This window comes from Vulpes vulpes, chromosome 12 (genome assembly GCF_048418805.1).
Source record: "Vulpes vulpes isolate BD-2025 chromosome 12, VulVul3, whole genome shotgun sequence".
In the NCBI taxonomy this organism is placed as follows: domain Eukaryota; kingdom Metazoa; phylum Chordata; class Mammalia; order Carnivora; family Canidae; genus Vulpes; species Vulpes vulpes.
Window position 1 is genome coordinate 37,101,347 of NC_132791.1, and position 26,177 is coordinate 37,127,523.

The 26,177-nt window shown below is 35.2% G+C and overlaps 1 protein-coding gene across 9 annotated transcripts in view; it reads right to left on the reverse strand.

Annotated features, from left to right (window-relative positions):
• Positions 1–784: 784 nt before the first annotated feature.
• The window catches only part of CNTLN (centlein), a 322,986-nt gene continuing 297,593 nt past the window's right edge, over positions 785–26,177 (reverse strand). For all 9 annotated transcript variants that reach the window (XM_072728210.1, XM_026001444.2, XM_072728209.1 and 6 more), the window contains 3 exons: positions 16,585–16,770; positions 13,912–13,989; positions 785–2,182 (listed from right to left, as the gene is read on the reverse strand). In XM_072728210.1, the coding sequence (XP_072584311.1) occupies positions 2,081–2,182; positions 13,912–13,989; positions 16,585–16,770 (366 nt within the window). In that variant the 3' untranslated portion in view covers positions 785–2,080. The remainder of the gene's footprint in view (positions 2,183–13,911; positions 13,990–16,584; positions 16,771–26,177) is intronic.

The window sequence follows — 26,177 nt, forward strand, 5'->3', positions numbered from 1 at the left end:
ACTGTCAAATTTCTGAGGTAACATTTCTGTCTCACTGACTCCTCTTGCCTCCTTTTTGGAAGACATAAGGCCCCAAAGATAATCCAGGATAATCTCCCCACTCAGGATCTTTAGTTTAATCACATCTGCAAAGTCCTTTTTGCCATTAAAGGTAACAAATTCACAGGTTTCAGGAATTAGGAGGTAGACATCTTTGGAGGCCATATTTCAGCCTACCACACTTTTCTTCTTTTTACTGTCCTTATTTGTTTTTTGGCATCAGGGTAATATTGTGCAGTCACATTTTTATCTTTGTAACAAAATTCTGCTGTGTTGAGATATTACATTTGAGTTTTATAATTTTTTGTTACCACCATTTTCTTCTGAGTTGGGAATATGTTATGAGTATTCATAATATTTGGTAATGTCAATAGATAGGGCATTCCTTAAGCACAAGTATAATGTTATTGTATAATAAACACAATGCTTTGGCATCTAGTTCAATAGCAAGATACTCCACACTCCAGTGTGCCCTAAAAAGTATGGTGTTTGATAGTCACTTTACTTTTCTTATTTTGACATGATGGGTATGCATTAGTAAGTATATGTATTTTTTAACCACAAATAGAGTAGTATTTGTAGCACTTGAAATGCTGTCAAGTTATAATTGTGTCATTGTGACTGTAGCATGCCAAGAAGTAGTGCAAAGTGACCACAGCACTACAAATGGTCTGGGCTGCACACTTACCTGCACTACTATAGCTTGAAAGCAGCCATAAACAATACATAAATAAAAGAGCATCACTGTGTTCCAATAAAACTTTATTAATGGACACTAAAATTTGAATTTCATATAACTTTCATATGCTACAAAATATATTCTCCTTTTTCCTTAAGCCATTTGATAATGTAAAAATTATTCTTAGCTTGTGGGTCACAAAAAAACAGGTGGCAGTCCAGATTTGGCTTGTGGGCCATAATCTGCCAACCACTATCTTCATCTCTGGGGACCTAAATTCTAAAAGGGGTGGGGAGCAGAAATTAACAAGAAGATAAATAAGCAAACAGGTAAAATAGGTAATTTTCTGTGATAAAGGAAGTTAAATCGTAAGATGGCCAGGGAAATGTGTCTCTGAGGGAACAGGTAAGTAATTCTGAATGATGAGAAAAGTCATGATGAGCCAGTCATGAGATAAGTTGAGTACAGAGTATTCTAGAAAAAGAATAGCGAGAGTAAAGGCTGGAGGCAGGCTGAAGTTTGGTGGATTAGAAGAACCTTTTCCAAAAAAGGTCATGTGTGGCAGAAACATAGTAAAGAGGTGAAATGGGAGTGAGAATATTTGGAAATCTAAAAAAGAGGACATCACTGTTAAGAATGTAACTTTAATTAGTTGACTACAGTAGGAGTTATGCTAGATCTAGCCTAATTTTATACTGGACTTGTGGTCCCTTGCTAATTGAGATGAGCACACCAAGTCTTGTGGATTTAAAAAAAGAAAGGGAGAGAAGGAGAAAATGTTTTTATTTTTGCCACACAGTTCTAGGAAAATACAGTATCTCCTATATTACCCCAGTATATAGAGAACAGATATAATTGGACCACACAGTTTATTTCATTAAATGCTCATTCTTAAAATAATGATGCTTCATTTTATATTTGCTTACAATACAAATGTACTCTTTGATGACTTAAGGCCTTGTATTGCAGTTTTATGTACACAGTCTAGTTTCTTTATAAAACTTAAAACATTAAACCCTCAGTTTACACCTTTTTCTTCTTATAGTCAGACCAATTTGTGTGTCCAAGCTTGTTCTAAATTCTTCTAATGTACTGGAAGAAAAAATCATTTTTGAGTTTGCATTGATTTGTGGCAATATTTGTATTCAACAATCAAATGCTACACTATTTCCTTTTAAATGGCTATGTACTTAATTAGTTTCACTTGTTCAGCAATTAATTAGTTTCAGAGACTTCTTATTTTGGTATTGAACCTGACTATTGATAGTTGGAGCAGATACTGTAGCAGGATGGCAATGTATTTTTTCCGGTCACACCACACAAAAAGTTTTCACATTTGAAAACAAGTTCTTCATCGTAATATCATCTAATATCCTTCATAATTGTGAAATATCCTTCAACTAGTTTCTTTCTTTCATTTATTTTCTCCAGTACTGCTTCTAGCAAATATGAGGCAAAAGGAAGCTGGAAGAGAAACACAGAAAAAAAGATGATCAAAAGTCTATATTTTCTCCAGATCAAAAACATATGCTAAATATCATTAAACCATTAGAACTCAGCTATCTGCAACCTTGCACCCATAATGGTACCCTGCTGGGTCTCTTTTCAGCTGATCTTACTGGTTAGTAGGGGTAATTTTGTCTTTTATAATAAAGATGATAAAAGAGCAGAAGTAAAATGAAAAAAGATAAACGCCTTATTGAACAATTCATGGTTTACTGACCATGTTAATGATGTAATCTGCAATACAAGCAACTAAGCCATTTATCTTCAATCAGCTGATCAATAGCAGGTTACAGTCATCTCCAGGGCCCACAGGCCCACAGAAGTAGTACTGTATGCTCATCACTCATCAAAGAATGAGAGAGAACTATCAATACACTTGTCTGTGTTAGAGCCGAACACCTTGAGAGTTGTAGGGTAAAATCTCAGAGGCAGAAAAAATGGCAAAAGTATGCCCATTGATTAAGTTGTTATAGAAAAGTTTGTTTGGCATATCAAAGTGTAATACACATGTTACAAACTGCTGAGTTTATAAAATGTAGAGTGCATTTTTAAATTTCATAATTTATATAACTTTTCTGGTAAAGTTTTATTGTTCCCTCTGCTTCACCTGGTTCCCTGTAGAACTCCAACTTGTGCAACACACAAATGAGTAAAAGACAATCTAAAATGTTCTCCAATTACTGGCCCAACTCCACCAACTTCCCTTCATCTCCTGTCCAGGTATCTAGAAAAAGTTTATCACATCATTTCTTAGAGTTGTCCTGTTGATTAACCAGGGAAAGACTACCTTTGTTTCCCTGAATACGTTAGTGACAATGCTTGTCATGCCTGGTCCCCTTTCCTACAGGGAAGTGGCATCAGGCCCTTGTTTGTGCTAGGATGACCACCAGTAGCATCTCCCATCAGCACCTGACCAATTGGGAGAAAACAGAAAAGATTGGCCAGTGGCAGTGAAACAACAGGTAAACAGATTAGGTAAAGCGGAGACCAAAGCTGGTCCACAGAATTGCCTGAGATCCTAAGTTTCTACCTAAGATTTTAATTTAAATTCTTTCTTATCTTTATAACAAACTGCCTTCTCCTTAGGGTAGCCTAAGTGTAGGCCAGAAGCTTCTTCACACATGGTCTTCTTGAAACTTACCACTGAAGAAAGCATAAGATACCAAAATATCACATTTCTTCAGGACTTGAATAGAAGATATACACATTGACTTAAAAGTAGCTTTTTCTGGGGGGGGGGGGCCCTACCATCATTAGATTTTTAAAAAAGATTTTATGTATTTATTCATGAGAGACAGAGAGAGAAAGGCAGAGACATAGGCAAAGGGAAAAGCAGGTCCCTCTGGGGAGCCCGATGTGGGACTCGATCCCAGGACCCTGGGATCACAACCTGAGCCAAAGGCCGACCCTCAACCACTGAGCCACCTAGGCATCCCCATTAATATTAGATTTTAAAGAAATGCACATATAAAAAAACAACAAATTATCAGGCAACTTTCTTTAGTAGGCTGTGGCTATCAGTGCCATATGAATTCCTGTCAAAAAAGCAGACAAACAGGGGCTCTTGGGCAGCTCAGTTGGTCAAGCCTCCAACTCTAAATTTCATTTCAAGTCATGATCTCAGGATCATGGGATTGAGTTCTTCGTCAGGCTCTGAGCTCAGCTCAAGTCGGCTTGTCCCTCTCCCTCTGCTCCTCCCCCTCTGCCAGCGCCCCCCCCCCCCCCCCCCCAGCCCCGGCTCATGCACACACACTCACTCTCTCAAATAGATAAAATAAAATCTTTAAAACAAACTACTAAACAAACAAACCAAAAAAAGCAGACAAACAAGATTTCTTCCTGGCAAAAACAGAAGGTCATTTCCTAAAGCTGGTCAAGGGAAAAAAGGGTTGTCTGACCAAATAAGTTTGGGAAACAAACCGAACTTTAACAAGTTACTTTATTTCAGGATTTCTTTGAGGCTTTAGGATACTAACAGGCCCTGTGTGTTTCCAAGAGGGCACTGTAATATCCTGTCTCTAAATTCATCTGTCCGTGTTTTCATGGTCTATTTATCATGTGGAACCAGCAGTCCATGGGACACACTCTGGGAAACATGCTGGTTCTGTAATTTCTTAATGTAATAATGTCACACAGTCCTTTCACCAGGCCACAATGTACTGACATTAATCATTTTATTTGCATATCACATTTTGAAGTTTAAACTTTATTATCTTGTGATCTCAGCAGTTTTTAACATGTCTATACTTGGAAATTTCACTTCCTTTTAAAAAAATCTATCTCGAATTTGTCTTCCAGGAAGCCTCCAAGATAGAACGAGAAGTCCATTTACTAATTTAATACTGACAACTCACTTTATTCTCTTCCTCTGGCTCCCAATAAAACAAAAAGCCCCACTGTTAAACACAACTGTTTGTCAATCCTGTTTTATTGGACTGTAAGCTTCTTTTAAGCTTTGTATGGAGGCTAACACATACAGATTTCAAAAAGCAATCAATCTTTTAATCATGATGCACAGTATGTTCACATCTATCTGCCCTGCAAATAGGTCAGAAGAATGTTATTACCTATCTACGTAATATTAAATGAAAGTTCATATATCTTACAAGTTGGCTGAAAGTATTTTATTCAACTTTTCTATTTCCTTTTTTATAAACCAATTCTGAATTTCTTCCTCTAAACGCTTAGTGCTCACTCTATACGATTTTTTATGACTTGTCATTCACTGAGAACTATAAGGCCAGCTCTCAAAGAGGCCTTTCAGAAGTTGTTTTTATTTAAATATATAAGGATTAGCTGTAATATTATAAAATATAAAATTAATGTCATTTTATAATAAGATTATTAATAATTGAAACAAAATTAGAGGAAGTCTATGGAAAAGTCAGAATTATAAAACACTTCCAATGAATATAATAACTGTAATTAACTGTTAACCAAAAAGTTTTAAGCATATGTCCCTCCTACTTTATAAATTGTTCCTTATTTATGCTGTAGTTTCAATACATATTCAAATAATGAGTGCAATAGCAGTCCTTTTACAAATACCTTCTCTTGCCAAGTTTGCACTACTCATTCATTTGGCAAACTTCTTCCATAGACTGTATAGATAAAAACTTCATCCTTTAGCCTAGGATGAATTAATGAGAATTCTTCTTTTCTGAGAGTGGCTAAGAATGGGATTTTGAGTTCAATGGCTAATTTAGTTAACTAAGAGTAATCACTTTTATTACTTATAGATTATTAATTCTCAAACCTTACAAATTACAGTTAACCTGAAGACTGATGGAATATAATTTAATCTACTGTGATTCAAGAGAGTTCTTCAACATAGTACCAAATGAACATCAATCTTCAACATACAGCTATAGATTGGGTACAGTTAAGACTGTCCTTAAATATGAAATGCCTTGAAAAATGCTTTAAAAATTCACATGGTCTGCTTGTTTGCCCTGTTTTTGATTTTTGTTTTTTAAAGATTTTATTTATTTATTTATTTATTTATTTATTTATTTATTTGAGAGAAAGCCAGAGACAGAGCATGAGTGGAGGGAGAGGGGCAGACGGAGAGGGAGAGGCAGACTCTCTGCTAAGCAGGGAGCCCCATGTGGGGCTTGATCCCAGGACCCCGGGATCATGATCTGAGCTGAAGGTAGACCCTTAACCCACTGAGTCACCCAGGTGCCCCTTGTTTTTGTCCTTTAATTGCAAAACATCTTAAAAACTCTAAGACCACGAGACCTGAACTTTCTATTTTGAGTCTAGGTTAAGCGCCATTTTATTTCACACAGGGAGCTTAGCATCAATTAAAATCTCTCTATATGGCTTCTGGAGGGAACTCAGACACAATGCTCGATGATGCTCTCACTGATAGGATTCTGGAGTTGGGTTCAAGCGGCAAGTGCAGTAGCCAACAGCAAACATCCTTTCTTACTTACCCCATCAAAAGTATCTGAAACAACAAACCCAACAATCATGCTGCCTAGGGTCGTATCTTAGATGGCATATGCCAAGGGCTATGAAGTCCAGAAAGCCTGCATGAGTTCTTTCTTTCTCCTACATAACAAAGGAGAAGTGATACTCCTAGGTACGTGGATACAAAGTTCCACAAGCTTGAACTCTTCAACATAATGAGAAAAAAAGGGGAAGAGTTGATACCATGTGAGATTTCTTTGTATGGAAATTTAACTAGGACATTGGAACAGCAACCGAGTTTAGTGTGGTCTTAAAGCAGGTCTTCCTAGTCATTCAGGCTCTCTCTGTCACAAAAGGTGATTTCTATTACAGAGAGATTTCCCCTGATTTCACACAATTTCCAGCTATTCTTATATGTAAACACCTACAGATGTTTGCCTTTAGGAACTGGTATGCCACTGACACAATCTCAAATTTATCACTCACACAGATTGTGGTTTCGTTTAGAGGTGTTTCTGTATAAAGGTAAGATAGGAATGACAGCTGCAGATGTTTGAGAGCTACACTAGAAAAATAACAAAACCTAAAGTCCAGGACTATAAAACATACAGATAACTTACAGCATGAGCACTAATTGGAATGTGTTCTTAACAGTAAAAAATTGAAAAATTTTGTGTTGAAAAAAAAAATGAAATAAGGATAACTTTTTAACTTTTTCAATCTAAGGGGCAAGTGGAACAAAATTTTCACCATTTTCATTCTTGTTTTGGCTTGGGAAACTATGACCAGGAAGATATTGCTTTTAAAACTCAAATTGGTGGGGCATCCCAGGTGGCTCAGCGGTTTAGCGCCGCCTTCAGCCCAGGGCATGATCCTGGAGATCTGGGACTGAGTCCCTGCATGGAGCCTGCTTCTCCCTCTGCCTGTGTCTCTGCCTCTCTCTTTGTGTCTCTCATGACAAAATAAAAGCTTTAAAAATAAATAAATAAAAGATAAATAAATTGAAAAAAAAAAACAAATTGGGGTACCTGGGTGGCTCAGTGGTTGAGCATCTGCCTTTAACTCAGGTCATGATCCCAGAGTCCTAGGATCAAGTGCCGCATCAGGCTCCCTGAAGGGAGCCTGCTTCTCCCTCTGCCTATGTCTCTCACCCCTCTCTCTCTCTGTGTCTCTCATGAATAAATAAAATAAAAATCCTTAAACAAACAAACCCAAATTGACTTTAATCTAGCCTGAGTCATACTGAAAATAAAGATGTTAAATTTTACGTAGTATACCTGCTTTCACTGGAAACATGAAAGAAGGTTTAACATTGTTAAATTAAAACAAACAAACAAACAAACCCAGGAAGGATCTGAATGGAAAATTTTGAACTCTTGCTATTTGAACTACATGGTAAATCTGTGTGGGTGGCTGAGTGTGTGGGTTTACGTATGTGAGCAAGGGTGAGCGTGTGAGTATGCATGCACGTGTTCTATGTGCAACAGAGTGGATATGTGCAGAGTTCTAAGGAGAAATGTTCAGTTAACCTTCAGGCCGGAAGGAACTCTATTTACAAAAGCCAGGGAGATTTATAAAACCCTTCTCACTGCCATATTGCAAGATTTCTGTAGAAGGTAAGCATATTTTGCAGAGAGGGCACTGGGGAAAGAGCCATTTTAAATTTCAGCATTTGCAAGATCTGAAGCAACTAATAGGAACATGGATATTTAAAGCTAAAGTAACACCACTGATTAAATTCCATACTTAAAATTCTCAACAGCTGAAGGCAGAAGGAATTTTTGATAGGGTCCCAATGGCAGAAAATTATCTCCAAAAAGTGGACTAAAATGGACTGAATGAAATCCAGAAAAGGATTAGCAAATAACAAAGAACAGAGCAACAACAAAACAAAATCAAGACACATTTTCTAGCCACTCCCAGCTCAGGGTTTTTATAGAAATCCTCGTAAAGAATTAGATTTTATAGTTGTATATTATTATACAACTATGTATATTATTATACAACTATAAAATAGTTATAAACTATATAAACACTATGGTGTTTATAGTTGTATATTATCTTTTGTACAAGTATACATATTTTAACATATATACCCATAATTCTGTTCAAGTTGTTTAATACATTTCACAGGTGATATATTTTAACTCTTTGTTTATTGTGCCCCCGCCCCCCCTCCCCATCATCCCCCAAAGTGTAAGATCCATGAGGGGAATGATTTGACTCCTTGGTTTACTTCTGTACTCCCAAACCTGAAACAACACCTGTACATAGGGGGCACTTCGTATATGTTTTTGAATGGATTTTGTAACATTGGTTGGTTCAGTTTCCTCTCCACTAATTCTCTCCATTGTGTTTTAAAGTCCCAATTAAAAAGGACTGTTTCAGGTATTTTTAAGTCCTGAAAACAAAGCTAAGTGACCTCTGTTACAATTTTAAGTTTGAAGATCATAATGGCGAGAACAAATAAACAGTTGTCTCCTAGAGGAGTATAAACCACTCCTTCTAGTTTAGATATGTGAGAAGGTAGTATTGATCACAGTATCATAGAGGGACATCTTCTGTGCCAACTGAAAGGCAACAAATTAAATAGGAAACAAATTAGTTTATCTCATTTATTTATTTATAAGTATGGCCAGTAGACAGAAATTCAAATTCAAAGGCATTTAAGGCAATCTCTGCTAATTAATGGTGGAGGACATGGCACAGGTGATAGAAGAAATTTATTGAATTTATTTTTAAATGTATTTTTTCTCTTTTGATATTAAGGAGAACATTTTTAAAATGGAGATACAGTTGACATAAAACTCACCATCTTAAAGTATATAACTCACTAGTTTTTAGTATATTCACAAGGTTGCACAACCGTCACCACACCACTAGCTCATTCTAGAATATTTTCATCACTCCATTAGCAGCCACTCCTGTCCCCCCATGCCCCTCATCCCCTGGAAACCACTAACCTACTTTCTCTCTTTATAGATATGCCTATTCTGGACATTTCATATGAATGCAATAATACTGCATATGGCCTTCTATATATGACTTCTTTCACTTATCATAAGGGTCAAAAGGTTCTTCCCCATGCTGTAATATGCATCAGTCCTTCATTCCATTTTATGGCTGAATAATAACTAGTCCATATATATATATGCTACATCTTGTTAATCCATTCATCAGCTGGTGTACCTTTGGGTTGCTTCCACTTTTGAGGTACTGTGAATAATGCTATTGTGAACATTCATGTAGAAGTTTTTTTTTTTTTTTTTAAGATTTTATTTATTCATGAGAGACACAGAGAGAGAGGAGAGAAACAGGCAGAGGGAGAAACAGGTTCCATGCAGAGAGCCCGATGCGGGACTCAATCCCGGGACTCCAGAATCACGCCCTGGGCCGAAGGCAGGCACTAAACTGCCGAGCCACCCAGGGATCCCATGTGTAGAAGTTTTTATATGGAGATGTGTTTTCATTTATTGTGGGTGTCTACCTAGGGGATGAAACTGTTGGAAAATATCATCTCTATCTAACTGCCTGAAGAACTGACAGACTGTTTCACAGGAGTGGCATCATTTTCCATTCCTAGCAGCAATGTATGAGGGTTCTAATTTCTCTATATCCCTACCAACCCTTGGTACTGTCTGTCTTTTTCACTAGAGCCATGCTACCAGGTGTGAAGCAGTATTTCATTTTGTTTTTTGGTTTGCATTTCCCTAGTGCTTAATAATGTTGAGCATCTTTTCATGTGTTTATAAGCTATTTGTTCATCTTCTTGCAGAAATGTCTATTCAAATCCATTTCTTTGCTTTTTGTTGTTGAATTGTAAGAGTTGGAAATGTGTTCATAAATGGTTACATTTCACCGAGAAGAGCCAGATGGAAGGCTAGGCTGAATTAATGAAAACTCGTGAGTCCTTGAATATTGTTAATGGGATGCATCTACTAAATTTTCTATGGCTTTAGTACTGACATCTCTCCCCTACCAAATCTGATCTACTTCTTTTGGTCTCTCAAACTATTAAAGGTATCATAATCTGTCTCTTTCTGTAGGGTATTAAACCCATCTAAGGTTTCTGCTTTCTGACTCCACCTAATCTCATTACTGCTATTGATTCAATCACTATAACGTGGATCACATCTATCTCATTCTTTCTATTTTTTTTAATTTTTTTTTATTTATTTATGATAGTCACACAGAGAGAGAGAGAGGCAGAGACACAGGCAGAGGGAGAAGCAGGCTCCATGCAGGGAGCCCGACGTGGGACTCGATCCCGGGTCTCCAGGATCTGGCGCCCAGGCGCCAAACCGCTGCGCCACCCAGGGATCCCCTCATTCTTTCTATTTTTATGGTGAGGGCACATGCAGGCCTTCATAGCCCTTTGCCTCAGCTATCTTCCTGTTCCCAGTCTCTCTCCCTCCATACTTGCTGTGTGCTGATCTCAGGTATCTTTTCTAAAGCACAGCTCTGGTCATAGCCCTTTCCTGCTCAAAAGCTTTTGTAGTTTGGTTCCAGCTACTTTTCCTATCTCTCTTTTTTCTCTCACTCCCTAAATTTTTTTTTAAAATTTTTATTTATTTATGATAGTCACAGAGAGATAGAGAGAGAGGCAGAGACACAGGCAGAGAGAGAAGCAGGCTCCATGCACCCGGAGCCCGACGTGGGATTCGATCCCGGGTCTCCAGGATCGCGCCCTGGGCCAAAGGCAGGCGCCAAACTGCTGCGCCACCCAGGGATCCCTCTCACTCCCTAAATTATAGAAAAACTAATTTTGAAGCCTATTATAATCATTAATTTGCATGTTTGTCCCCACCATAAATTATAAGTTTCTAAAAATGTAATAATGTTAGAAGAGGAATTTTTACAAGTAAAAATGTTCAAAGAAACTAAAAGGCAGCTGTGCCATAAAAAATGACAGTAGATATTAGAAGATTCTTTTTTTTTTTAGAAAGATTTTTTTAGTGTGATTTTTATTGCTAGAAATCTCTGGGATACGAGTTAGGTGCAGATAAAGCCTAAATGTATAAAATTATTAGTTGCATCACGACCACCTGAAGGAATGAGGACATACACTTGCATTCTGTATTAAATATAGAAAGGTTAAGGTTTTAGACCTTTTAGTTCTCAGGCACTTCTGGCTAACAGCAGCCATAGGCATTGTACTATTGGGTAGTCTTATGTTGCCACCTGGCAGCACAGCTTTTTATTTTGTGGTAAATATTTGATCAGTACAAATTCTCATCCAATGAATGCAGAGAAAAATTTCTTTGCAAGAAAACAATTTTGTGGTCTAATCCTTACACAAAAGCTAAAACCACACAGTCGAATTGACTCCTATGATCTGAGAATTCCCTTGCATACAGCACCCAACACAGGAGGGCACAAGAGAGAAGTTTTCTGACAATTTTATCTTCAAAATATTTAAATGATCAAATTACCAGTATTGATTAATTCATTTTTTAAGGAAATATGTTTAATTATTCCACCGCTGGACGATCACATAACCCCAGATATACAGAACTATATGTCTCACTAAACGAATGTAGGAAGGAACATATAAACACTTCTGCCTGCAAAATCCTGTGAGCATAACTCAGCCTCTCAAAAAAATTGGTGGACAAAGAAAACCTTTTCTAAAATTCAGGACAAATATAATTGCTGGAACTGAGAGAGAGAAGAAAAGTAGACTAAAAAAAAAAAAGAGATGTTTTCTATTTTATAGATTTTTCTCTTGGGTGTAATTATGAAGTGACATCCAAGTGCAACCAATGAAGTCCCTATTTTTTTTCTCACAAAATTCAAAGACATCAGCAAAACCACCTATGTCAGTAATAAAAATAAAAAGTCTTTGACTTTTTAAATGTTTTCACACTGTCACAGTGGAATAAAATTAGCTTGAAAAATGATCTAAAGGCACATGATGCAGTTCATTATGTAGAACAGCAACAGCAGTGCTTTCCCAGTGTTCATAAAGGCTGCTCCATTAAATTTACCTCCAGTCAATAATTAGGAGTCCACAAATAAACCCGGGCAATTAAATCAATACTGCCAGGCAATTATATTCCAGAGTCCAGGCTCAGTGGCACAAAAAGGCACTACATCAAATTGTAGTATTAAGCAGTCTAATGCCATTTTCAACAGGATTTTTTTGAACCAAACAAAATAAGCAAATACTAAGATAACATAGGAATGTGTGTATGCACGTCTCCATAGGTAAGTCAAAAAAATCAGGTCTGGTATCAATACTGCTTCAGTAAAATTTAATAAGGATTTACACAGGTGGATTTATTAATTTTATGGTCATAACTGATGATCAAAGTTCCAGGTAAAAAGGTCACATTTAGAAGGTGAACATTAAAAAAAATTCATTCAAAAGTTTATTTTTATCATTTTTAAGTTTAAAACTACAACCCATCACAATCACTGCTGAACTCCTTTGATGTGCCAGGAACTGGGATGAGTACTGGGCATGAAACATAACTAGGAAATGGCCTTTCTTCTCAAGAGCAAGATGTCGCTGTAGAAGACTATGTCTAGCACCTGTACGTCTGCACTTGAACAACTTAAAGCCAAAGATTGCCAATCACCTTCTATTATTATGAAAGTGATTCCAGATGAAGTTTCAAAAATATATAAAACCGACACTAAGCATACCCGTAGCTCATGTATTATTTTACTTATCCTTGACTTTTCTAAAAGTGTAGATACTGCTGTTTGTTAATATAAATGTGAAAAAAATGCATTTAAATCTGCTTTTATTTTTAATCTTTACACAGAAACATTTATGATGACTTTCCAAAACATATGACAGTAATAATTTTTTTTGCTCCTTTGAAAAATATGCTTTAGCTCTTTTAATTCTTTGTTCATTTTTAAAATAGACAATTAGGTTGAGCAAAAAGAACTATAATGAAAAAGTTTTCGAATACATTACATGCTGTCGGTGATGTCAAAACAAAAGCTTGCTATGACTAGAAAAGCAGGGCTCTCACCTGCCAATAAACTGCCCTTGATCACTTACAAGAGGGGCACATCCCAACAGACTCTGTGTGTATTAAAAAAATACTTGAAAGGAAAGAAAAAGTATCACACAGGTCACAGCAGCAGTCTCAATGGACCCCTCAGGGATTTCAACTCGTCTTGGCCTTGTCATCCTCTATGCAGCTTTCCACTCGGCCCAGAAAATGTCGATAGGAAAATGTTTGAGGGGCCTCTGGTGGAAATTTTTTCATTCTTTCTGCATTGACAGGATGCCAAATCAATATTTACTTCCCACTAACAAGCTGCTCGAGGTCTCAGTAGAAAATATTGTAGAGAATGCGGGAAGACACAGTAATAAACAGCTGTCTGGCTGTGAGGAAAACATGAATTGACTGGAAACAGGTCCATAGTAAAAGGTCATTGAAACCCATGAACTCCTCAGGTGTCCATATCAACTACCAACTTTAAAGACACATAATAAAGAATATCTTTTCCTAAGAGGGCTGAGAGAATGGATCCTTTTCAGTGCAGCAAGCATAGAGGTTGACTCAATAATTTAATTAATGCATTTGCTAAGACCTATGTTGGCTCTTCCCAAGGCATTTGTTTCATTTGTTAAGTCCAAAAGTACAAATAGAGGGTTAACTTTCCTGTCTATCTATTGGAATACTTCTTTACCTAACAGAAGTAAATGATGTGGTAAGTGTTTACAAAAAGTTAGACATCGAGTAAAAGTGTAAGGCTTCGAATTTTTTTTTTTTAGAAGTTTTTAGACATGAAGCAGAAAAACGAAATACCTGTCCTTCAAGAAGTTTCTGAATGTACAACAGCCATTCCCGGTCATTTTCAGCATTTATCTTTGTCCTTTCTATGTCCTAAAGGAAGAGAAGCAAAAGATCGATTTAATTGCATTTGCATGAATTTGATCATACTGTTACTGAATAAATTTAAAGAGATACTGGTAGAATAGGATTCAAAAAGACTAGCCTGTCCTTCCAAAGTAGGGAATATGCAAATCTGTGCTTTTAATAATTTACAAATACTGACATGTGGGGGATTTCTAATTTCTAACAGAAAAATAATTTCTATTATTTATCTATTTCACAATACAATTCAGGAATATTTTATTTCTGCCTTCACAGTGGAGCTGAAGGTAGGGACTGTGGTGGGGGTGAAAATGATTGAAATAAAGTGAAAAATAAGAAAGAGCTGTATAAAAGAATCATTTACAAGTGACCTTTGTAAGATAACATAAAACCTTATATTGGTTAAAAAATCTGACTTGTCAACAGATAATTAAGGAGAGTTGTTACAATTGTAGACAAAATAGGATATGTCATGGGTTTGGTGTTTTTAAATGCTTGCATACTTTAAACATCCAATAAGTAACTGATAGGCAAGGGACATTTCTACTTAAAGTGTTGTAAGCCCCTAAATATTTTCAACCCATCAATTATCAAGGTAAATATTTCTGAAATATAACGTACTCATATATGCAGTGGATTATTCAGTTAAAATCATGATTCAGTTTACAAAAAGATGGACTTTTCAAAAAAGGGAAGGGGTTGGAAAACTAATGATTGTTGAAATTTACCGTATGCCAATATCTGGCTAGGCACTTCACATAGGTTATCATAGTTTTTTATATGAATTTACTAGAGTTCAGTGTAATTTAACGAATATAAGTCCGCTGGTTTGGGCTCTGCTTGGACAAGTCCAGTCAACATTCTAGACCTCTGAAAAGATGCAAGGATCTGTCTAACTAAGCTCTGATCTGTAATGAAATCTAGGTAATGTATCAAGGTGCACCAATCCTTCTTAGAACAGTGTGTTTCTATTAGAGTCCTTTTTCTTCCAGGAGGATGCCCACTGAAGGTTGTGTCATATGCATTTTGCAGTGCTGTATATTCTGGCTCTGGAATGTATCTGCGCAGAGGCTGGGGTACCATTTCTTCACAGAAATGTGCCAGCTACTCTTTGGGACTATAAAGAGAGATCTTCTAATTCATATACCCAAACGGGATAACTTTTTTCTAATTTGTCCATTCAGAGAGGGTGCTTTTTTTCTAATCTGCAAGTCTACAGAGGGCATCTTTTGAGACCACACAAAGTTGATGGGCCTATCTTCCAGAATAGGTATCTGTGTTTGTGCACACACACACACACACACACAAACACACACATATACACATGAGGGATTTTGGTAATCTACTTGTTTTAAAATTCTTAGGGAACAGTGGAGGATTCAACCCTAATTTTTTGTAAGGATTCACACTATCAATCAATACATTTTAACTAAATGTCTATAAGGTATAGTTAACACCCTTGCCAAAGATACTATTATTTCCTGTGTGTCTTATATTTGATACTACATTTGATAATGCTCTTGTACTTCAAAGTTCAGAATTCACAAAGTGAATTCAAAGTGTAGAAAGTCATAGGTATTGTAGCATAGGTGCTGAAAATAGGAAACTGAGAGTTCACTATTCTATTCACCCAGGGGATGAAAATCATCTCTGCAGGATTCCTTTGACTTCTTTTCTAAGAATTCTTAGCAGTTTAAAAACCTTTGCAAATTGTAGATCTGCTCTACTGCAGAGATTTTTGTTTTCTTTATTTTCTGCAGAAGTCTTTTGAGCAGCTGATGGGGCAGCTGGAGGATGTTCTCATATAAACATTTAAGTCTATCATTTTATTTATTCACTGAGCATGTATTTATTGGGAAGCTACTAGCACCATCATCTCTTTAATGTTTCCAAACAATCAAATCTGATACTAATGTATCAAAATTCAGAGACTTAACAGGAGGACAGGATTGAGTATCACCCTTTGGTTTCACAGAAGACTGTATACAGGGTGAGATTCTGCTAAGACGTCATAACTACGTTAAAAATGCAGTGGCATCCCCAGGAGGTACAGAACTGCTACTGAAGACTCCTGTCTATATGCACATAAATTCACTCAGACAGGAGGACTTTACCCAATTTAAAGCTATAAATATATTTTTTTCTTTAACTTGATCAACAATAATTTTGAATTTATCTAAGAAAGCCAACAGATCTACTACTTTTGCTCACTTAGGAGGAAAAGTCCTCAAATCAATGATGACCCACCTTAACTAAATCCATTCAAATTGGCTTAATTAAAAATTCTAGCTTACAAGATATATGATTAACTAAATTAAAGAAAATGGAAAAGACAGGAAAGAATTTGAATAACAGACTTGAATAACAAGCAGTTCTAAAGGTTTTATGCAATGGCTTATTTCTCTATTATACAGAGAAATTTCTCTAAACGTTTTCTGAGTTGGTTAATACCCCTGATGTAACTTTCACCCATATGTTACTAAGCTGACCTTCATTAATATTATCTTGAAGATGAAACTCTATGAATTACAAAACAAATAGAAGTATGTGTTTAAGTTCAATGTGTCCAAAGCCCTTTATTAATAAATATTTAAGTGATCTTACCATTTCGTCTTCTGTATCCATTATTTCCTCTAGATCTGACCGTGAAATGTTCAGGATAGAAGCTGCCAAGGTCTGGGCTTTATGGGTTGAGGTTTTACGAGCATCCCTGTTTTTTTGGATTTTTTGTAGTTCTCTGATTTGTTGCCTTATCTCATGGACATCACTTTGTAACTCTTTGGCCAAAGCCTGCAACATGTTGGAAAGAATGTGGGCTCATATGGAAGTCATAAATGAAGACTAAGCAGTCACAATATAAAAATGTGAATATATCAGCAAAGCATTGCTTATTAGGATTACTCTGATTTTATTTACTTTGGAACATAATAGATTGCTCTTATTATCTGTATGTAATAAAAGCTCTCTTAAATGAGCACTTAACCAACTTGCTGGATTAACCAAACTCTCCAATCCCTCTTTCAGATTTACCAGCTGATATCTTAGTTGGTGAATGCTTGAAGCAGGGAAGCTACTTTTCATCATGCCAGAGCACAACTACTCCTGACCACTGAGCTGATGCCAGTTGTCATTGTTTATTCCTAAATGTGTGTATATTTGTTGTAATAGGTTAATAATGTGATTAGCTTACTCATTATATAAACTGATGAAAAACAGCTGCAGAGAGTTGTTTCTATTTTAGTAAAACTGGATCAGAAAAGCTTTGCAAGGACTTGATAAAGACAAGTTGGGTAAATATATAATTAAGTTATGTGTGGGCAAGATAACAATATAGAAAAAAATTAAAAACCTAGGACAGGGGATGCCTGGATGGCTCAGCAGTTGAGTGTCTGCCTTTGGCTCAGGTTATGATCCTGGGGTCCTGGGATCGAGTCCTGCATTGGGCTCCCTGCAGGGAGCCTGCTCCCTCTGCCTAGGGTCTACCTCTCTGTGTCTCTCATGAATAAATAAATAAAATCTTTAAACAACAACGACAACAAAACCGAGGACAGCCTCACAAGAGCCTTTAAGTTCTCCCTTTGAGAAATGAATCAATCCTGGCCCATACCATGCCTATGCATGCATAAGAAAAGGATAGCCCTTACTCTGGATAGACACAGCTCTGGACCTCGATGCCTGGCTTTGTGATCTGAGAGTAGGTTAGCAAAGATGTTAGGGTTATTTCTCGATCTTTTGCCAGCTCAAGCTATGTTGCAATAAATAACAGTGCTCCTGTATACATTTTGCATCTCTAGGATATATCCCTAGAAGTGAATTTGTGGACCAAAGAGTTTGTCTTACTGTAATTTTGAAAGCTGTTACTTAATCTCCCCCCGCTCTCCAAGATAGTACCAAGATATACCTTTCAAAGAACATACGAAACTACTTGTTTCTCTACACCATTAGCAAAACACTAATCTAGGATTTCACTGTAGTTTGTTTTTTCATTGTATTTTAAAATTTCATTTCTCTTATATAAAAAAAGTTGAACATCAGCCTAAGAAGAGGTATTTTTTTTGTTTTTCTATTTTTTCCTAGTAATTTATAGGAGTTTAAAAAATTATTTATTAATTTATTTCAGAGAGAAACATATCAAAACAGAGATAGAAAGAGAGCAAGAACAGAAGAGGGAAAAGCAGGCCTCCTGCTGAGCAGGGAGTCCCATGTGGGGCTTGATCCCAGGACCCTGGGATCATGACCCAAGCTGAAGGCAGATGCTTAACTGACTGAACCACCCAGGTACCCCAGGAGTTGTTTACATATTTGGATATTACATTTGTATATTGTACATATCTAGATTTTTTCATAATTTGTATTTTTCTATCAACAGTAATTTCAGTATTTCATGTCAAGGAAAAATATTTATTTTTCATATATTCAATGATTCTTTTCCTTTCTTTCTCACTTTTAAATTTAGTGTGATACTTTAAAAAGCATTCTCCACAATGAGAGATATATAAATGTATTTTCTAACCAGGATTTTCTGCTATTTTAAAGTTTTTATTTTTCATTTTTAAACTTTTTATCCATTTGTCATCATTTAGAAATCATTACATAAAATCATACTCAGTCATCCCACAACCATTTATTAAGAAGTTCAAGTTGGGGTGTCTGGGTGGCACAGTCAGGTAAGCGCCCAACTCTTGGTTTTGGCTCATGTCATGATCTCGGGGTTATGAGATGGAGTTCCAAATTGGGCTCCACGCCCAGCACAGTCTGCTTAAGACACTCCCTCGCTCTCCCTCTGCCCCTCCCCGCCTTGCTCTCTCTCTTCTCTATCAAATCAATCAATCAATCAATCAATCAATCTTAAAAAAAAAAGTTCACCTTTTTCCCACTGATCTCCTATGTGTTTAGGTCAGTGTCTAATTTTCTGTTCTGTCCCATCTCTATTAGTGAAGCTTTATAATGTATCTAAACTTAGTGAGGCCTTAGAACGAATGTTAACATCTGGCAAGGCTAGCTCCCTCTTACTACCCTTCTTTTTCATGTTTTCCTTGGAAATTTTTGCTTCTTTGGTTTTCCATAAGAACTTCCATGTGAACCTTGTCTAGTTTCCCTCCCCTTAAAAAACAAATCTTACCAGTAATTTTATTTCAATCACGTTAGATTTCATTTGGGTCAAGGGAAACTTGTAGCATGTTGAGTCTTCCTAACTGAAGACCATGGTGTTCCCCCCAGTTAGGCTTTTTTGTGTGTTTCTCAGGATCATTTTTAAGTTTTCTCTTTCTAGCTTATTTTTCTTGCTAGTTGTTTACTTATTGGGAGGCTGCTTCTAATACTAATTGTTGCTTGAATACATAAAGATTGCTGACATATATTGAGCTTACTGAAGTTTCTTATTTGTTACAATTTTTCAAATCTTTAGTTTCTAGGTATTGAATCATATCTCCAAATATTGGTAATTTTATTGCTCATTTTCCAAATTCTCTAATTTCTTTCTTTTCCGATTGCATTGGTTAAGTTCCTCTGGAACAACATTAAATAGCAGTACTGATGGATGTACTTGACTTGTTCCTAATTTTAGTGAGACTCCTTCTACTTCTTAGGAAATGCTATGCCAGCTTTGAGTTGAGAGCCATATTTTAATACATTAAGAAATATATTTTCATATATTAACCTACAACACACAGTGTAATATAGTTATCTCTATACTCATTTTTATTTCTTATAAAAACAAATGTCAAAATATCTTAAGCCAATTTTACCATCCATATGAACTATTATGATTTTCCATCCTATATCTACTAATAGGATTACTAGTAATTTCCTTAGTAGTGAATTATCCTTGCATTTCTGGAATAAACTCCACTTGGTGTGATATATTATTTTTTAATATGCTGCTGACATCTATTTGCTAATATTTTATTGTAGGATTTCTACATTAGTATGAGATTGATTTTTTTCAATTTTGTGAAGTCTTCCCCAAAATGTGGAAGTTTCTTTCTCTTTCTGTGCTCTATAGTTTTAACGAAATTGAATTTATCTCTTCTCTACTGTAGTAGCACGTGTCTGAATTTGGTTTAGTATTTACTGCAGGGGAAGGTAAAAAGGTACCTTTCTGATTATTTACTTTAACTTTTTCTTTGTTCTAGGAGAGATTTGGAACATTATATTTTCCTAGAAAATTACCCATTTCATCCAGACTTTCAAATGTATTTGCATACAGTTGAGGTAAGTAATCTGCCATGATTTTTTCCTCCTGTGTCTATGGTTACTATTACCTATCACTTGTTTTGTACAGTTGTACTTTCTCTTTTTCTTAATTAGGTCCATCTGTTTTATTGATTTTTCTTTTCTTTTTTAAAAACAACTCTTATGTTCATTAGTTGTACATTTTTAAATTATTAATTTCTATTCAATCTTTAGATTCTAGTTTTAATTCTTGAGTGGAATGTTTATTTTCATTTTTTCTTGTTTATTAATGTAAATATAAAAGGTTATAAATTTTTGAGCACTGTTTTAGCTATAAAAGGTTATAAATTTTTGAGCACTGTTTTAGCTATCCGTAGGTTCTGATAATTCTTTTAGGGATATTCTGCTATTTGTTCACATACCCTTCTTGATCTAAGAACTTTTTCTTATAAATATTTATGTGGTAGTGACCTCTGTTTTCTGGTTTTGTAATTAATTGCAGTTTTATAGCATTACTCTCAGAGAAAGTTATCTATCCTATTTCTACTTTTCAGAATTAAGGTTTTCTTTGTGGTATGTATCAGGTCAGATTACCTAGAAACAAGATTCTGAGATGAAGATTTGTGGGCAGGAGGTTTGTTAGGGACACATACTTAGAAACAACATCTGTATAAAATTTAGGGAAGCAGCCTGGGCAGAGGGGAATGAAGTGCATTGCAGTTCCAACAGAGGCTTTGTGCCAATTTATGCGGAGTTCTGGAGATAAGACAGCTTTTCAGAGTTGTCGCTCGGTTTTTTTCCCCTCTTACACATGACTTGAGCTTTTAACTTAGCTGTTCTTTTTTTTTTTTTTTTAAGTCCAGAAACTTTACTTAAACACACCTAGGGTATGACATATTTAAGATCAATTTTCCCTGGTTCATGTTATGTTCTTAGAAGTCTTTATTTCTGGAAATTATTGTTGAATTATAGGTTCAATATTTGTTCTGCTCCTTTATTTGTTTTCTTCCTTGAAGACTCGAATTATACATATGTTGAGTCTCTGTCACTTGCTTCAAAAATTCTTTTTCCCATAATATGCTTTATTTTTTTAACTGAGACATAATTATGAATGAAATAGCTCACATATTTTAAGGTGATGAGCTTTGGCAGTTGTATGCATGTATGTAGCCACCACCCTGCTCAAGATATAGAAAGTCTTCATACTCTAGAAACTTCTTTGATGCCCTTCCTAGGCAATTCCTCCCACACCCAAACAAATTGTTGACACACACATATTCATATGAAACCAGTAATATATATATTTCCTGAGATAATTTATTTTCTTTTACTTCTCTGCCAGCCACCTTGCTTTCATCTGCTCCAGTGTCTCATCATCTTTTTCCTAAATTCTTATATTTAATTCCACCTTAAACATGTGCTTTTTAGAGGAAATTATTTTATTAATATTTTAAATTCATACTAAAATTTCTCATCTGCTCTGTAGTAATTTATTTGTGGTTAAACTTCTTTTCCTGACACTTTTTCTGTTTTTCTCCATCCTTATTCTAGTATATTTGCATAGATAGTGTGTTAGTTCATTTCATTTTTGAAAAGATTTTTTCCTAGACTACCTATTTATAGAAGGTTACATGGCAGAGGGGCCTGTGCTATGTTCAGGCTAGTGAAATTTTGCATATGACTTTAATTTTTTTTGGTGAATTCCATTAACCAGGTTATTTTTGTTATTTTTATTTATTTATTTTTTTTACAATTTAAGGAATCTATTTTCTTGGTTGCTATGAGAAAAGCTGCCTCCTTCAGATATTCCTGGTCTCTCTTATTCTTCATTAAGCCTTGGCTCCTTAAAGAAGCAAACCAGTTCTAGGATGGCTACCACAAACTTCTGCAGACCTGTTCCACTGCTGCAAGTAGTGGATGTTGGATTTGTACCCCTTGTGAACTTCATCTTCTAAGAGGTCTTGATCTTTCAGAGGTCTGTAGGACCTAAGTCTTCTTTCCATGGAGTCTTATTTCTTTTGCATGCTTTCACCAATCTTACCTGTTTTTTGCTGTTCTTCCATGTATTTTAGAATACAGAGTTTAGCTCTGACTTAGGTTGACTGTGAAAAGGAGTTCAATTTTTGTTTCTCATTCTTGTCTGCTTCTTGATTTCAAGGGATGGAGGGAGGGGTAATGATGATTTTACCCCTCTATGATACCCCATCATCTAAAATGATGATTTTAGAATTTTCCAAAATGCATTTGCCCCTAATATTTCCAGTTCTTGACTATTATGAATAAAACTGCTATAAATTTTGCTGTACATATTTGTAAATATGTTTTTACACATATGTTTTCATTTCTCTTGAGTAAATACCCAGAAGTAGAATTGCTGAGTCATATGGTAGGTGAATGTTTTATTTATTAGAATTTCTAGAGATTCCCACCATATCTTGTACCACCAATACTGGGTGAAATATCTCCATTCTCCACATTCATTCCAACATTTGGTGGCTTACATGTCTTCTCTTGAATTTATTTAAAGAATTTTTTAATGCTATTGTAAGTTGAACATTTTCTATTTAATTTTCTAATTGTTTACTGTTAATATATAAAAATACATTTGATTTTTGTATTTCAACCTTATGTCTCATGAAATGGTTAAACTCTCTTATTAACATTAGTATCTGTTTTATAAATCTCTAGGATTATCTACATTAAGAATCATGTCTCATCAAAGAAATGCAATCAAAATCACAATTAGTTACTTACAAAGGTAGAATGAAAGTTAAAAAACCAAAGCAGTAAAAATAGCTATGATTACAATAATTAGTTAAGAGATACAAAGATAAAAAGATGTAAAATGTGTCATCAGAAACAAAATAGAGTGAGAATAAAAACGTTGAGCTTTAGAATAGGACTTAAGTTGTTATCAAACATAAGTTGCTATCAAAATAAATAGGTATAATTTATTATATGTAAGATTCATGTAACTACAAGAAAAAAAGCTATAGTAAATGTACAAAAGATTAAGAGAAAAGAATAATTAAGAAAATAGCAATAAGGACACACCTATCAATAATTACTTTAAATGTAAATGAACTAAATTCTCCAATCAAAAGACACAGATTGACTGGATGAATAAAAACTAACACTAATCTATCTGCTGCCTACAAGAGACACACTTCAGATGTAAGAATATACACAGACTGAAAGTGAAGGGATGGACAAAAATAGTCCATGCAAATGGAAACTAAAAGGTAGCTGGAATAGCTACACTTGTATCAGATAAAACAGACCTTAAAACAAAGACTGCAGTAAAAGATGAAGGGTATTACATAATGATAAAGGGTTAATCTAACAAGAGGACATAACATTTGTAAATATTTATGCACCCAACCTAGGGACACCTAAAAATATAAAGCAAATATTAATAGACCTAAAGGAAGAAATAGACAGTAATACAATAGAAGTAGGGGAGATTTTAATACCTACTTATATCAATGGATAGGTCATCCATACTGAAAATCAATAAGGAAACATTGGTCTTAAATGAGATACTACCAGATGTATTTAACAAATATTTGCAAACATTCCATCCAAAAGCAACAGAATACACATTCATCTCAAGTGCACACAGAACATTTTCCAAGATGCATTATGTTAGACCACAAAAAAAACTTAATAAATTTAAGAGAACTGAAATGATATGAAACTAGAAATCAACTTCATGAAGAAAACTAGAAAATTCAAAAATACATAAAGATTAAATAAATGCTACTGAATAACCAATGGGCCAAAGAAGAAATCAAAAGAGAAATTAAAAAAATACCTTGAGACAAATAAAAATGGAAATGTAACACCAAAATTTATGGGATGCAGCAAAAATAATTCTAAAAGGAAAGTTCAGGGACACCTAGGTGGTTCAGTCAGTTAAGCAACTGACTCTTGATTTTGGTCCAGGTCATGATCTTAGGGTCATGAGATCAAGCTCTGCATTAGGCTCCACACTGCACAGGGAGCTTGCTTGAGATTCTCTCTCCCTCTGCCCCTGCTCCCTTGCTCAAGCATGCCTTCTCTAAAAAAAATAAATATAAAAATAAAAATAAAATAAAAATAAAAGGAAAGTTCACAGTGATAAACGCCTACTAAAGAAACAAGAAAAATGTCAAAAAAAGAACCTAACTTTCTACCTCAAGGAATTATAAAGTGAAAACAAATGAAAGAAAGTAGAAAGTACAAAGAAGGAAATAACAAAGACTAGAACAGACATAAATAAAAAAGAGACTAAAAAGACAATAGAAAAGATCAATGAAACTAAGAGCTGGTTTTTTGAAAAGATAAACAAATTTGACAAAGTTTTGATTAGGCTCACCAGGAAAAAATGAAAATAAATCCGAAATGAAAGAGATGTTACAACGGATACCAGAGAAATATAAAAGATCATAAGAGACCGTGAACAATTACCTTTGGAAAGGAAGAAGTAAAACTGTTACTATTTGCAGATGACATGATATTATATATAGAAAATCCTAAACATTCTATCAAAAAACTGTTAGAACTAATCAACAAATTCAGTAAAGTTGTAGGATACAAGATTAATACACAAAATCAGTCACTGTTGTTTATACTAATAATGAAGTAGCAGAAAGATAAATTAAGAAAAAAATCCTGTTTACAAGTGCATCAAAAAGAATAAAATACCTAGAAATATATTTAAAGAACAAAGTGAAAGACTTAAATATTTAAAATTATAAGATATTAATTAAAGAAACTGAAGATACAGATAAATGGATAGATATTTCATGGTCATGGATCAGAAGAATTAATACTGTTAAAATGTCCATATTACCCAAAGCCATCCATAAATTCAATGCAATCCCTATCAAAATTCCAATAGCATTTTCCACAAAAATAGAAAAACTATATTAAAATTTATATGGAACTACAAAAAGATCTGAATAGTCATAGCAACCTTGAGAAAGAACAAAGCATCATACTTCCTGACTTGAAACTTTATACAACTTAATAGCAAAAATCTAAATAATTTAAAATGGGCAAAGGACCAAAAGAAGCATTTTGCCAAAGAGCACATAGAAATAGCCAACAAGTACATAAAAAGGTACTCAGTCTCACTAACCATTAGGAAAATGCAAATCAAAACCACAGTGAGATATCACTTCATGAACCTTTTAGAATGGCTACTACTAAATAGGTAAGAGATAACCAATGTTTTTCAAGGATGTGGCAAAAAGGAACCCCATGCACTGTTGGTGGGAATGTAAATTGGTACAGCCACTGTAGAAAACAGTGCAGAAGGCCTTCCAAAATTAGAAGCAGAACTACCATATGATGCAGCAATCCCACTTCTGGGAATATATCCAAAGGAAATGAAAACAGGATCCGAAAGTATATCTGCACTCTCATATTCATTGCAGCATTATTCACAATAGCCAAGATGTGAAAACAACCTCAGTGTCCATTGATGAATGGACAACAGAAAACATGGCATATATGTAATGGAATATTATTGGGCCATAAAAAGGAGGAAATCCTGCCATTTGTGGCAACATGGATGTACCTTTTGAGCAATATAGTAAGTGAAATAAGTCAGAGAAACACAAATACTATATGATGTCTCTTACCGGCGGAATCTAAAAAGCTGAATTTGTAAAAACAGAGAGTAGAACATTGGTTGCCAGGGGCTAAGGGGTGAAGGGAAGGAGACATTGGTCAAAGGGTATGGACCTCCACTTATAAGAAAAATAAATTCCAGGGTGTAATATACAGCATAGTGACTGCAGTTAACATAACTATTGTATACTTGAAAGTTGCTATAAGAGTAGATTTCAAATGTCTTTACCATAACAACACCACCAACAACTAAATGGTTATTATGTGAGGTGTGAAGGATGTGTTAATTAACCTTATTGTGGTAAATATTTCATGATATATACATATACCACATCATCACACTGTATACCTTAAATTATATAGTGTTATATGTCAATTATGTCCCAATAAAGTTGGAGAAAAAGAAC